The 14,190-nt window shown below is 42.1% G+C and overlaps 1 protein-coding gene across 5 annotated transcripts in view; it reads right to left on the reverse strand.

Annotated features, from left to right (window-relative positions):
• Window positions 1-12,163, reverse strand: part of slc16a4 (solute carrier family 16 member 4) — a 28,234-nt gene extending 16,071 nt beyond the window's left edge. For 3 of the 5 annotated variants that reach the window (XM_086034674.1, XM_086034662.1, XM_086034700.1), the window contains exons 1-4: window positions 2,842-3,876; window positions 2,410-2,513; window positions 444-555; window positions 164-296 (exon numbers count right to left, since the gene is read on the reverse strand). In XM_086034674.1, coding sequence (XP_085890800.1) covers window positions 164-296; window positions 444-555; window positions 2,410-2,513; window positions 2,842-3,153 — 661 coding nt within the window. In that variant the 5' untranslated portion in view covers window positions 3,154-3,876. Of the gene's footprint in view, window positions 1-163; window positions 297-443; window positions 556-2,409; window positions 2,514-2,841; window positions 3,877-10,808; window positions 10,887-11,597; window positions 11,753-11,940 lie in introns of those variants that run through there. The other 2 variants (XM_086034691.1, XM_086034683.1) reach the window with 2 other exon arrangements.
• Window positions 12,164-14,190: the final 2,027 nt, after the last annotated feature.

The raw sequence follows: 14,190 nt of genomic DNA on the forward strand, positions 1-14,190 counted from the left end.
GAATGACTTTTGAGAGTTTGCAGACGGGGTGAAAAGGTAGAACGGAGCAAAAATATGAACAGCAAGAGGCAGGAGAAGTGAGCACGGCAGCGCCACACCCTGTGAGGAAAAGAAGCAACAAGTAGGATATAGGACAGGACCAGACAGGACAGTGCTGCCAAACCTCCAGAGAGACGCAAACTTGACATGATAGAACCGATCCAGCTGATGCTTTCGGCCGAGCCCCCAAACTCGTCTTGGAATGCCAAGAAGAAGATCCCAAAGGTCTTCAATGTTCCCATCACCAGGACGTTAACCTGGAAAACAAACGGAAATGAGAGAAATATCACAGAAAGGTGCTGAGCTAGATCAACCGTTTTTCCTCCGCCTTCCACCTTTTCACGTTGTTTCAATGTTTAGTCTTCATATATGAAAGCAGTAACCATCATTTGTCTCCACATTACCAGGAAACAATGCAGCACCACCAGCCAGCCCCATCCACCATCTGGTGGCTCCTCGTACTCCTTGTCCTTCTTCGTGGCGACATCATCCTTCCTGAAGAGCTTCATGGCTGCCCTATCGTCGGAGGGGGGGGGAACAAGAAACAAATAGATGTGCGTATAAGTTAAGACTCTTTCGGAAGATAGTTTAACATGCTAATCGTTTTCGTTAGACTTAGTTCCTTTCTTAAAATGTATTTTAAGGTAGTAGAAGAAGAAGAAGAACCGCCAAGACGGTTCCAAAAAAGCTTCGCTGCGCTCGCGTCACCTACCGTGGGTAGTCGGAGGTCAAGGGGAGCTCTGTGCTACTTACGAAGAAGCAGCTAGCTAGCAACAGTTTTAGCTGGCTACTATTGCGCCTGAACACAGAGTTTGTTGCTCCTAGGTCAGTAATCACCGCTGGCGTGCCAGCAAATAAGCTACATTTCCGACATACACGTAGGGATGACAAGAAAAGATGGAGAAGCCATGCTAAATGCTAAGCTAACATAAGATTGACAGTGCTAGCGTGTAACACCGTAATTTTCACATTTGTCTGGCTGGAAAGGCGAAAAATCTGAGAACATCCAATTTTGAACAGCAAAATATCAGGCAAATCAAACAAATGTCTGGATTCTGGAGAGAAAATCATCCACGCCAAATTGAACCGGATCCAGACATGTTTAACTTGAGTAACGCTGTACAGTAGGAATTGCCTATAAGTTTAAATGTATAGTATGAAATATTTATAATTGACAGTAATGTTATTTGTTTTCACAGTAGAGTTACATTAAAATTACATTACAGCAGAGGGGTTTTTTTTCAATTGAGCTTTTCTTCTAGACAAGAATATATACTTTGCTGCTATACACAATGTCAGTTTAAGAAAAAAAAACTGTTGATTCTATAAAACAAAAAGAAAAGTAAACCAATTGCTCACTCATTTTATTGTCATATTTTTATTGTTTTAATAAAACTCTTGCTTCAGTTCCCTGGGATTAACCTGCAAAAAAATAAAAAATAATACAAAAATTGCTTAAAAAAGTTAAAAAGTTATTCCTCAAAAGAAGTCATTGATTTGCAAAACTGCTCCACAAAGGAAAATAATATATTTTGAGCCTCAAGGTCCTTCTTAAATATTCTTTTCCAGTTGTTCCGTGGTCGTCCTTTTTTTTTTCTTTTCCCATCTTGAGATGTTCAGGTAATTGCTGTTTTTGCAATGCCGCTGTTAGGCAGTCACAAGATGTTTCCTGCTATCTTAAGGTGACGAGTTGTGACTGTTTTGTGGAGTGGTCTGACCTTTGCTCTTTGTAGCATCTCTGTGATGTCTGCAACTCACTTTCAATATTTTTCAAAGACATCGCTGGTGGTTGTTGACTATACGCCGGTGAAACTTGAACAACGCTGTAAAACTCGATAAGAAATGGGATGTTTTCCACTTCAGCGAGGGCCTCTCGGAATTGCTGTGTTTATTATGAATCAACAAACGAATCACTTTTTTGGGGGTCTTCGGGATGGCCAAAAACGCAGTGATTTGTATCCTGGTGAAAATGTATCCAAGATTCCCACATGGTATCAAGTAGAAAGTTGGAAATTTCAGTTTCAGCGATCGACACGAAATTGGGTGGGCGTGCCCATCATAACAGGTAAATAAAAGTAGCCCAAAATGTAACAGGAAGTAGGCAGTTTTGGTTTGAAGCAGCCATTATGGGCGAAATCCAGGGCTCGTATTTTTGACGGACTCCTTCTAGGAAGGCATACAAGAACATGGCAATAAGCTAAGTCCTCCCTTACTCGATAATGGCCGATCATGCCAACAGGAATTGGCACAAAAGAAGTAAGCATAAAACTTTATTGAGTGGGAGAACACTTTGGACAAAATGATTGCTTGCTTAACTTCCTGTGGATATTCTTCTCTAATCGGCGTCTCCTTTCGGGAGAAATGACTCACAAGGCCGAGGTAGAGCAAAACACACACAAAGTTAATCCTGCCCCACAACGATGATGGTTTGATGGTTGTGCCGTGTCACCGGGACCGTGGCGGGTATGTTGAGCCTGCGTGGAAAAACAGCACAAAAACAATTCCTCCTGGTCCGCTTGATGAATAGAACAGTAGCTATTAAACCGAAGTATTTGCATTGCGAGCCATCAGATCTTCATTCCTAGAACAATGTTAATGTTAAACTATTCTAACTGATGATGATGAAAGCGAACGTGAGATACAAGGTCCAAAATAGCGCAAAGCAGCATGAGATTGATACACGTGGGCAAAATGTGTGACATTCTCTCGAGTCATCATCCCCAAAGTTGACTTAATGCAACTTTCACTGCTAAGGAGATTTAACGCCGAGGCATAAAGTCCAAAGTTGCGGATCGATAATACCTGCCGTGGGACCTCACACAACCGATAAAGCGCCCGCCACCGTCTGAGGAAGCCTGCAGCTCGGCAGCAGACGATCCCAGCAACTTGCCAACGGGGAAGCCGTACATAAACACACTGCTGTTGACAGCGAGTCAGACATTTGCTCCAAATCCAAAGATCACGGTGGGGCCTGACCACAAAAATTAACAAACAGTCCAGACGAGCAGGCATCACAGCATCGTCTGCGCCAATAAACGTCTGACGGTCCCGCGTGGATTTTTCGTGTCTGCTTGCTTTTTGGCCTTGTTTTGCAGCTTGCTGAGTCCCACCCATTACTCCGTAGGCCTGCCTTTGCTTGCGTCCCACATCTGCCTTTCATCAGCCCTGCTCTGTCCTTCAGCAGTCCCTTTATGCCACATTGCGCAACAATGGCGTTGAAAAAATAAAAAAATAAATAAATAAATGATAAAAAAAAAAAAATGTAAAAAGGCCCCTCAATTATGCAGCTTTTACTTGACGGACATGGCGCGCCGCCACCTCAGCGAGGGACTTTTACAAGTCGTTCCGTAACACGTGTGACGTGTAACACAATCGTGCTAGAATGCGCAATGAGCTGCATCGCTGTGAGCGAAAAACCTCACAATGACCTTGGGATTGCATCTTTTCACTCTGCATGGACTTGTAACAGGAGTATCCCTGCGCACTGTAATACGAAACAGGATTCCAACAAGAAATTCCTGCTTCTCAGGTCCACTCTCCCGGTCCCAAGACTGCGAAATAATACAGATGATAAACTCAAGACAATGCAATCAATTAAAGGGGGGAGTTTGCCATTTTCTCAAAAATCACATGTTCTGTTATTTGTATTAAAACTGTTGGAATGACAGGACAAAATGATCCGTGAAAAACGAAATTGCCCACAACGTCCGAGGAAAAACAGCCGACGAGGCGTCAATCATGCTTGTGCATTGTCCGGCACACTCGCAGCAAACCCGCAAACCAGGAGGTTACATTGGGCTGCAGTAGCGTTTGCTGAAACTGTGGTGGAATATCCAGCCCAGCCATCTTTCGTTTGGCAGCGACTGGGCATATGACCAGCGGACAGAAGTGGAGCTAACGGAATTTAGAAGTGGACATGAAATTCGCAACATTTCAGCTCTCTAGGTAACCTTGGTACTTCTTTTTTTTAGTCAACTGTACAGTCCAAAAAAATAAAAGTTCAAATCCGTCGCGAGAATTTTGTGTTACAGTCGGGAGCGTGCTGGCCGTCTGGAATTTCAGGAAAATGTGTTGATTTTCCCGAATGGCCGGTCTATTTCCGAGCCGGTCAAACCGTTGACGATTAACTTTCATATTGTGACGTACGACCCCCACCTTGATCCGGTCGTGTATTACGTTTCGGCGTGTGACTTCGCTAAAAGTGCTCACGGCGGCTAATTTTCCCCAGTAAAAGTACATTCATCCACAACCGACAGCACGAATCTCTGTAAGGTTGTTTATTTGATCCCTGCAGTATGTTTGCAATATTGTAAGCAGTAGAATTTGGTGATTCATTGTAAAGGGAAAAAATATCGACTCTCGAGGTGGGTCAGGCGTTCAAAAATTCCGCTGGAACAAACTTTCTGAGAATCACCCATATACAGTATGTTTAAAGTTGTTACATTTAGTTTACAAACAGCTGGGTTGCCTGATTATAATTGAATAAACTATAAAACGTGAAAAAACAACAACATTTTATTATAAAAACAACCAATTTCGGATGGTTTACATGCCTTTTTTTTTTTTTTTTTTTTTAACTGCATCTGCAAATAATAATCTGCCACAAGTTTAAAAATCCAATGTAGCCCTTGAGCCCAAAAGTTTCCCCGACCCTGATGTAGACTTTTGATGTCAGACTCTGGAATGAATGATTCCGAACTGAATTGATCTCTATGGAGAAATTTTGTTTGGAAAGGTCAATCAAATGGAAGTCACGGAATGCATTGTGTTGGAACTTCAAGGCAGCGCCGTATCTTGTTTAGACTTAGTGGCCTGAATCAATAAGTGACTTGTATAAGAAAGCGAGACGCTTTTAGGCTGAGGGCGCAGAGCGGATTAAAAGAGGAATGAATTGGACCAGTGTACCGCTGGGGGAAATATTTGCCTCCCATGTGCTTTTCATAAGTTGTCCGCCAAGCATGCCTGAGTGCATGTTTGGGAATGTGCCGAGGGTCTGCGGGTTCGAGCAAAGGGGGCTGGCAATCGGCACCTCGCGGCGAGGGTTTAACCGCCTCGTGTTTGGGCACGCTTGCGCTAGGACGTACGACACGCCGCCGCACTTCTCCTTCGATAGTTTGCACGCGCGCGCTTCCGTGATGGACAACCCCTGGCCACTTCATTAGGTACACCTGTACAACCTAACCAGGTCGGCAACAAGACTCTCATCATTTTTATGCTGTTTTACTTATTCGCTGTTTCAAGATCCCCCCCCTCACCGATGACCCTTGAAAGGTGCATGTTATTGCGAAAAAAAACGTGGTGGGACACAGACAGTTCTCGAGACGGTTTCAAACTCCCCCCAATGTCCAATAAGAATGCACATATACATGACTTGGACTGTTTTACTAAATCAAGATTCCTCCATGAACATTCAGAGACCAGCTGGCCCATGTTTCTGCGGGAACCTGTCCAAAATACAGACAGTTCTCTGAAATCTTTCAAGCTCCCTCTTCAACGCTATTACTGTACCTCTGTCACATTAAAAGTACACACATTTAAGGCATGGGCAGGTTCACGATTTCAAAATGGATGCCTTGACCACCATTTTCCTTGACTTGATAATGGGACTTATGATGAAAATGTGCTTTGCTTTAGTCAAATATTGTTCAAAAACACGAAAGCCAAACTTTTTTTGAAGATGGCACATGGGTTCCAATCTAGTTTTTAGAGTAAAAATTTGTCATTTATTGACATTTTTAACATCCAACTGCATGTTTTTCCCACAGTCTTGCCAGACATTTCAATTAAAGAAATCCTATAATACAAGTTGTGTGGTGTCTCTGTCTGAAAAGTTATATGTCGGACTGGTAAAGTATCAGTGTGTAGGTATCAGAGCCTTTGTTTCCGGTCTGAGTACAGTACTGGCATCCCTAATTTTCACCTTGTGATGGCGAGACACTGTCTTCCTAAAATGAAACTCTCCATTCACTCAGTGCTTGTTAAGCACGTAAAAAAAAAAGTTCTCTTCTAAAGTAACCAGCGCTGGGAGTAATTTATTCCAAAAGTAGTGCAATGATTGCCTGTTACAGTTTAACCTCGTACTCTGGTGAGGAGACACTAATAGTTGGCTTTCAACAACTTTTAAATAATTTATCTTTTCTTTTGATTGAAGATAATTCTATGTTTTGCTTTGAATGTTTTAAAGCACTTTGAGTTGCATTTTTATGTATGAAAAGTGCTATATAAATAAAATGTGATTGATTGATTGATAATATTGCGATGGAACTCATTACTTTGAAAAGACTCCACATTTTGGAAGTAACGCAAGCGCAGGAATTAGCGCGTTGTCAATTTTGACACAGCTATCAAGATTGTGCGGCTGTACCTAATGTTGAGACCAGACTTGTGTTTTGGTGTTTGCGGGTTCTATTAAAAAACTCTGCGTGGGAGGTTTGGACTAACTCAACCCAAACCGCAGCTCACGTTACAGGGTGAGGGATCTCGGCAGTGCGGTCTAGCATATGATTTCACAATCCTCCAAAAGGGGACGGTACCATTTCTTCACCTTGACGTCAGCCGGGCGTCTCGCCGGCCTGAAACTTTAACCCTGGCCTCCTGTTTTGAGTGAGCCAGACTGACTAGGAATTAAACTTGGTCAGCTGTATTTCTAACCCTTCTCATATGGTCTCGGCCACACTTTGACATGAAGTTGCCACCCGCTTTTTGCCGCGAAAAACAAGCAGCGCGCCTGTCATCTTTGCAAACACAAATAAATTGAAGTACCGTGCATAAAGTGCATTTCAGAGCCCATTGTCAGTACAGGCTATTATGTTTTGGGGGTTTTTATTAACAGTAATATTCACGTGTCAATGTGACGTACTCTTTGTTTCATCATTTGAGAAAAAAAAAAATATCGTATTCATTTCATGTGTTAGTCAAGCTCCGACACTTTTTTTTAAGATAATTTCACAATGCAAATATGTGAGCTTGCTGACAGGGTTGACTATGACATGATGGACATTTTGGGCTCATTGTTCGGTATTTAATGGGACATTTTAGACCTTCACTTCGAAACATGATTCAATGGTTTTGATATCAGATGATATTTGACTGTGACAGAGTGGAAATGTTTTTTCCAATTACACATAAAAAATGAAAAAAATGATGACAATTACGAAAACAAACGCAAATATTTACACTGCAACCAGCCGCTGCTTCAGCCTCCGTTGAAGAAAGACAAAAATGCTGGTAGTAATGTCGCTGAAAACATGGTAGGGTTTGTTAAAGGGGCAGCTGCCCAAGAACGACAGAGTGGACCGCACTCTCAAGAGCAATTAAAAAAAACGTTCATTATGATCATGAAAATAGAATGATGAAAATGACTTATTTTATGAGATAACGTTGTGGACTATACAACCAAGTCATTTCATTCATTTTTATTTTTTTTTCATTATAGCAGAGCGGTGTGTGGGACATGCCAAAGTTATGTACATCGTACATCCAATTAAAAAAAAAAAAACGGTATAAAATGAAGTTAACACATTTTAAGGAACCTATCATTGTCCTGGCATTTGCGCAAGTTTCATTATTCTGAGACATTTTCATGATAAATGAGTGATTCTGATCACTTATTAGTAATATTGACTAATCTACAGTCTCATTATCTTTACTGGTGCAGACTTTGCGTTTTCCCGTGGACTCGTGATAGCGTTTTTTTTTTGGTTTTTTTTTAACACCCTGGAGGTAAGAGGAAAAAAAACCTCCCGATGTGTCATTATATAAGTTGCACTCTAACCCGAAGTGTCTTTTTGCTTGACCGCATATACCCTGTCTTGTGCTAGCATACACAAACGAATCTATTGGTTTTGTTATTCCAGCTGTCAGCAGGATTATGGCAAAGCAAACAATAACGGGCCGATTTGCATGGACCATCATGAGTTAAGGAAGAAAGCTCCAATTAAAAGCGTGGTATAGAAACAACATACTGTACATTGGGGATGCTAAGGAACAGAAATTAAACCTTTGACACCATGCTCCACCCATATGTAATATGATATGTATACTGACTGAACTCCAAATAGTACCACTTTGGGAGTGTTCCAATTCCAATGGAAGGGGCGGGGGCGGGAGGGGGGGGGGTTGAGAACACTTATCGCAGTTATTATAGTTAATGCAAAGTAACAAAATCACCAAAAATAAAATGGGAAAAAAAAAATTCTGTAACGAAAGACAAAATAAAATTGAAGAATGCTTTAAAATACATTAAAAAAAAGTAACAACTATATTTTAACTTCCTAAAATAACTATCAGAGGTGGGCATTCCGTCAGACTGATGGGGATGTCAGTTTTGCTCAAATTAGATAATAGACGGGTAAAAAAAAAAAAAGACGGACTAAGCACGGAAGGAAGTGGGTTTTTATCCGTCAGTGTAATTGTCACTAACCAACGTTGCACAAACCCTTATTTGACTGACCAATCGACGATTACAGGTTGGTTCGGCTTGAAAAAATGCCGGACTGACGGATGACAAATAATAAACCAGCAAAAATTTAGTATGTATTAGTATTTAGATGTCCATCTCTGCTAACTATATAGCGAAAAAGTCCAAATACTCCAAATACATATTTTTTTAAACTAATATTAACACTAATAAAAACTCAACTAAAACGTTTGAAAACAACTAAGAAAAACTAACGAACCCACTCTAAAAACTAATCAAATCGAATTGAATTATAAAGAAGTCAAAACAAAGTGGGGGGAAGTGAGTGTGCTGGGGGGGCGGGGGATGGGGTGTGTGTGGAGGGGGCAAGTCCACTGTTCACATTCTACACTCAATTTATGACATGCTGGCAGTTGAGACTCCACTCATAAATTGATGTTTTTTTTTTGGGATCCCTCACAACAATAGCTCAGCACATGAAACACACAACTGCGCTATGGCCCTAGTAAATTACAACACTTTACAACACTACTGCATAACGACACAAATACACTATAATACGCGCTACACACGCTACAACACCAGACCACAACATTAACGCACTATGACACTGCACAACAACACCATAATACTGCACTGCACTCCATCACTACAATACTACTACTACACAACAGCACGACACATGAAACTACTACACTGCAACACTACGACGCTACGACTCTTCCACACTACTACACTACTGCATTGCAACACTACGACACAAGTTACGGCATTACAATACTACAACACTACGACATTCACAATCCAACGTCGGTCCGCGTCGGGGCGTCGGATCGCGCCGTCTGATCGACGTAGCGACGTAGATCGACTTTAATGGTCAGCGCCGCTGTCTGTGTATTTTTTCCAGCGTGACGCGCCGACGGTTGCTAAGCGCCGGTCACTGTTGGCCAACGTCGGATTGGTCTATCCGACACTATGATACTGCAACACAATTACACTGTGAAACTATGACCTTGGCACTGCAATGCTACCACCCTAGGGCGCTAACACAACTATACTATGACACTGATGCTACAACGCTTTGACACATCTGCACTTTAAAACTACAACACAACTACATCATGGAACTATGACACTGACACTGCAGCACTACTACATTAGGAAATTACAACACTGATGCTTACACTATGGCACGTACATCATGAAACTAGGACACTGACACTACAACACAACAACATCATGAGAATCCGACACCAAAACTGCAACCCAACTACACTATGAAACTATGACACCGACACTGGAGCAGTACTACGCCATGAAATCATAACACTGATGCTACAACACTCCTTGCACTATGGCGCTAAAACACTACGGCACTATGAAACTATGACGCTGAAACAACAACACTACTACACCAGGATGCTAAAACACAACTACTCTACTACAGTACTATAATACTGCACTACTACACTACAGAACTACAACACTGTAGAGCGGTGTTTTTCAAATTGCGTTCCGCGAGATATTGTCAGGTGTGCCGTGGTAAACGATCTCATTCGTGTGCCTGTGCGTAATCATGTCTTTACTACATTGTAGTACTCTTCCATGCCAGCAGGTGGCAGCAGCAGCAGGTAGCTAATTGTCTTTGTTTAGAGACAAGCGAATTAGTGACGCAAGTTTACCCAAACAGGCCCATGTTTCACACTAGTATCAATATGAAACATTATGAAATACTCTTTTCTTCCTATTCAAGACATTACAATATAACGTCATTCTTCAATGTTAAAAAAAAATGCTTATATAAACAATATAACACTTATATTGTTAAAATAAGCTTTAGTTTTTTCACAATTTCAGCTGGTGGTGTGCCGCGGGATTTTTTTCAATGAAAGAAATGTGCCTTACTCCAATACAGCGTCACAACACTCCTGCACTCCATCACTACAACACTATGACACTCCTACATTACTAGTTTACTATACTCCTCCACTACTACACTATGAAACTACAACATTACAACACTCCTGCACTGCTACACTTTTGAAGGAGACAAAATGGGTGTGAGAAACACACGCAGGTTTTGTTTGACAAGTGGGTCGACTTCCTGGACTGTCCTCTCATTGGCACTCAGAATTCTTTACATGGGTTTAGTAGTATTGCCTGGCTCACTACATCTGTCCTGTCATGTTACGTCACTTACTATTTCAAGTTGTCCCATTACTTCCTCACAGTCACACTCCCACTGCAGCATAGAAAAACTGCTCCGATATAAAAAAAAAAGGCATGACCAACTAACCAAACAGGGCTTTTTTTTTTTTTAAATGACAAAAAGAAAAATATTTTGTATCACCTGTTTTGCTGGTTTGCTTTGGAACGAAGGTCAAAAGTCATCGTCTCTGCATGACATTCTCAGCTCGAGCGCTTCAAACTGTAACAAGACAATTAGGCAAGTTTAATGTGTCACAAATATCCTACCGATAATGGTAAAAACAATGCTGTTCGATTCCTCGTTTTGGTAAAAATATGTACAGTACAGTGTCAGCAGAGGTGGGGCTATATGCCGCTGCAAATTTAACTCAAAACCAATTTTTGACTTGAATAATTGACCCGTATGTTTGTGTTCAATATGCACCACAAAATATTAATGAGTCAATTTTTCTTGCTGCATGTTTGTCAATTTGACCCATTGCATGTTTAAAACGCCCCAAAACATGAACGGGTCAAACTGACCTCCTGCATGTTTAACACTATAACATGTTAGTGGGTCAATGTGACCCAATGACTGTGCAAAAAAAAAATAATAATAATGTTTCAATTTTATTCCCTGCAGGTGTAAAAACATAATATAAAACAATCTAAGGTGTTTTGGGGGCATTCAGAACAAATTCTTTTCCATTCATTTCAATAGAGGAAGTTGATTTGAGATACGAGTAATATCAGGTATGGCCACGGCCCGAAATAAATTCGTGAGTCAAGGCACCACTGGCTGCACGTTCCTGCAGACTTGCAGGGTAGTAAAACACAGACATTACCGTGCTGACGAAGGGAGATTTTACAGTATGTTGTAAACGCCGAGTTTGAGCGCCTTACGCGCAAGACGCATTAAAGTCGCTCGGAGGGCGAGAAGTGGGGGGCTTACCTCGTGTAGAAGCTGCCAGTTGTTATCTCCGGAGCGCAGCCGGGTTGCATGGCGGTGGCGTCGGCGCGGTGCCCCCTACTCACAGCCCTCTTCTTCCTCACAGCGGACGCAGAGTGACACTTAAACAGCGCATGTCATCGTCATCTGCGGGCCACCTGTGAGGAGAGCGAACGTGGGTGAGAGGAGGAGGGGTGAGGAGGGGGATGTGGGGTGGGGGGGTGGGGTGGGGGGGGTCGGACACACTCTTTTAAAGCCGTAAATAACTTCTTGTATTTTTAGCAAAGCTAAAGCAAACAATCGATAGCTATGTGAAAAGCAAGTTATAGAGAAAGCTTCCCCAAACCTGCAAGGCGCGCCTTCGGGGGCTCTTCTTCTCCTACGGCCATAACTTGCACTTTTTGGAGAGAGAGGGGTGACGTGGGGAGAGAGGGTAAGGTGTGTGTGCGATCTGCCTCGTGCCTTGGATCTTGCTTGTGCCTCTACACGCCGCGGCTGCGTCCCCTCTGCATCTTCTCACCTTCTGTTCAAAGACGTCTGAGCGCGCAAGTCAACCAGAGGGGCCGGGGAAAGGGAGATGGATAGAGGGTGCTTTGGGAAGGGGGGGCGGTGTGGGGGGGGGGGGGGGGGGGGAGGATTATAGCTGCGCCGGGTGGCGTAATCGAGACTCCCAGGAAATCAGAATGGGTGTACAATATATAAACCTTACAACCCTCATTTAGTCGCATTACTATTCGGTCTCGTGCCAAAAACGCCACTATTGATTGTAATCATATAGCGATAAAATACAAAATGAATTTGGAGTCGCGTCTTGACCACAACTGCGTAGCTTGAGACCACCAACAGGCCGTTGGCGGAATAGCAGGCGGCCAGTAAGGACAGTGACAGCTGTCATTCATCTGTTCCAGCCCAAAACTAAACGACAGTTTTTTTTTGTTTGTTTTTTTTTTTAATAAATGCACTGCTTGCACTATGTAAAACAAAAACATTAGTCACGACTTCATTGCAAAGGATATAACGAATGAAAGAGGTTTTTGGCACATTATTTGCTTCAATGCAATGCACACTGCGCCGCCTGAGGCTCGAACACGCCCGACTGAGAAGAGAGGTTTGACTAAAGGTAAAATTTGCAAAACCAACCTGGCATCCGTTACATTAGCATTAGGCAAAACAGACTTAAAATACACAATCTGTAACCGACTTTGATGTTTAGTTTGTCAGTAAACGTCTACTGGGAGCGGCAACAAACAGCCTAAAATCTCTTTTGAGGAATTATTCAGTATCAGACAAACTGCAGCTTGCTGGGTCTTGAGTTCAACCCCCCCAAACAGCGGCCATATCTGAACATGTCAAATTACTGCTGTACATTTTAATGGGGAAAAAAACTGTTATTTTTGAAGATTTTTGTTGTTGTTGTTTTTTTTTTTCCTTTTAAACACCCGGTAAACTAGGGGAGTCCAAAGACTGGCAACTTGCAGTCCATTGCCTCAAAAGGTTATGAGAAAGAGTCAATGGCCCGGTTTCACAGAAAAGTCTTAAACCTAGTCTTGGACTAATATGCTGTTTGAGCTGGCCTAATTTTAAGTCACTTGCACAGGTGTATCTTAAAATAGTCATAGATTTAGCCTGTTCTGGTTTAAGCAAAGCCATATAGGACTAAACTGACGATTCTATTAATCCTGCAAAGAGGCAGGTTTAACTTAGTACTGTTTGTGAAATCGTTCACAGTGAAGCAACAGTGTGTAGAATAGTTCGCAATGTTTGCAGTACAATTTTTGAACTGAGAACCATCAAATTCTCCGAGGCCGCCGAGCAAGCCAACTACAAAGCACGATTCCGCGAATACGGGAACTTCACCGGAGTGATTGGCAGATGGACATCATATCAAAAATCAAGTGTCCGTCAACTCCCGATGCCGAGGAGCACAGGAACAGTAAGAACTGGACTTGTAATCTTGCTCTTCTTTCATCTATTTAATGTTCTGTTAATAATCTGTAGTTACAGGGAGTCACTTATGAACTTTTTATGGTATATTTACCAATTGGGTTCAGTTCTTCTTGACCACTGTCCAAATGATCCGCCACCAGTCGTAAATCTTCTGGTGTCTGCATTTCCTTTTTTTTCAAATCTAATTTGATGTTCTTCCATATATCAAGGCAGATATCGTTGAATGTAAGCAATGTCATAACATGTTGTGAGGAATGTCTCACCTGCAGTTGCTGTACTATTCTTGTGGTTACATTTTCATTGAATTCATTGTAAATGGAAGCCGGCCTTTACTTAAAATAACAACATGGTTCCCCACAACTTGTTTCAGCAGTCTTTTTTCATACTCTGTATCGTTTTTTGAAGGCGTTATTTTTCTTTCAGCCATTGTTCAGGGTCAGAATTTCCTCCAGAAAAGCTGTCCTGAATTCTAGTTCAAGGTTTTCAAGAGCACCATTATGCTATCAGGCTGCGCTCCTAACTTAAGATAATGAGGCTTTACCCTGGTGTTGTCATTTAAGGGTACTCTGGGACTCCTTAGTCTAGATCAGGGGTCACCAAGTCCGGTCCTTAAGGGCACCTATCCTGCATGTTTTACCTTCTCTCCCAG

The sequence above is a fragment of the Filicampus tigris genome, chromosome 1 (assembly GCF_054856515.1).
Source record: "Filicampus tigris isolate MCC_2025a chromosome 1, RoL_Ftig_1.0, whole genome shotgun sequence".
Lineage (NCBI taxonomy): Eukaryota > Metazoa > Chordata > Actinopteri > Syngnathiformes > Syngnathidae > Filicampus > Filicampus tigris.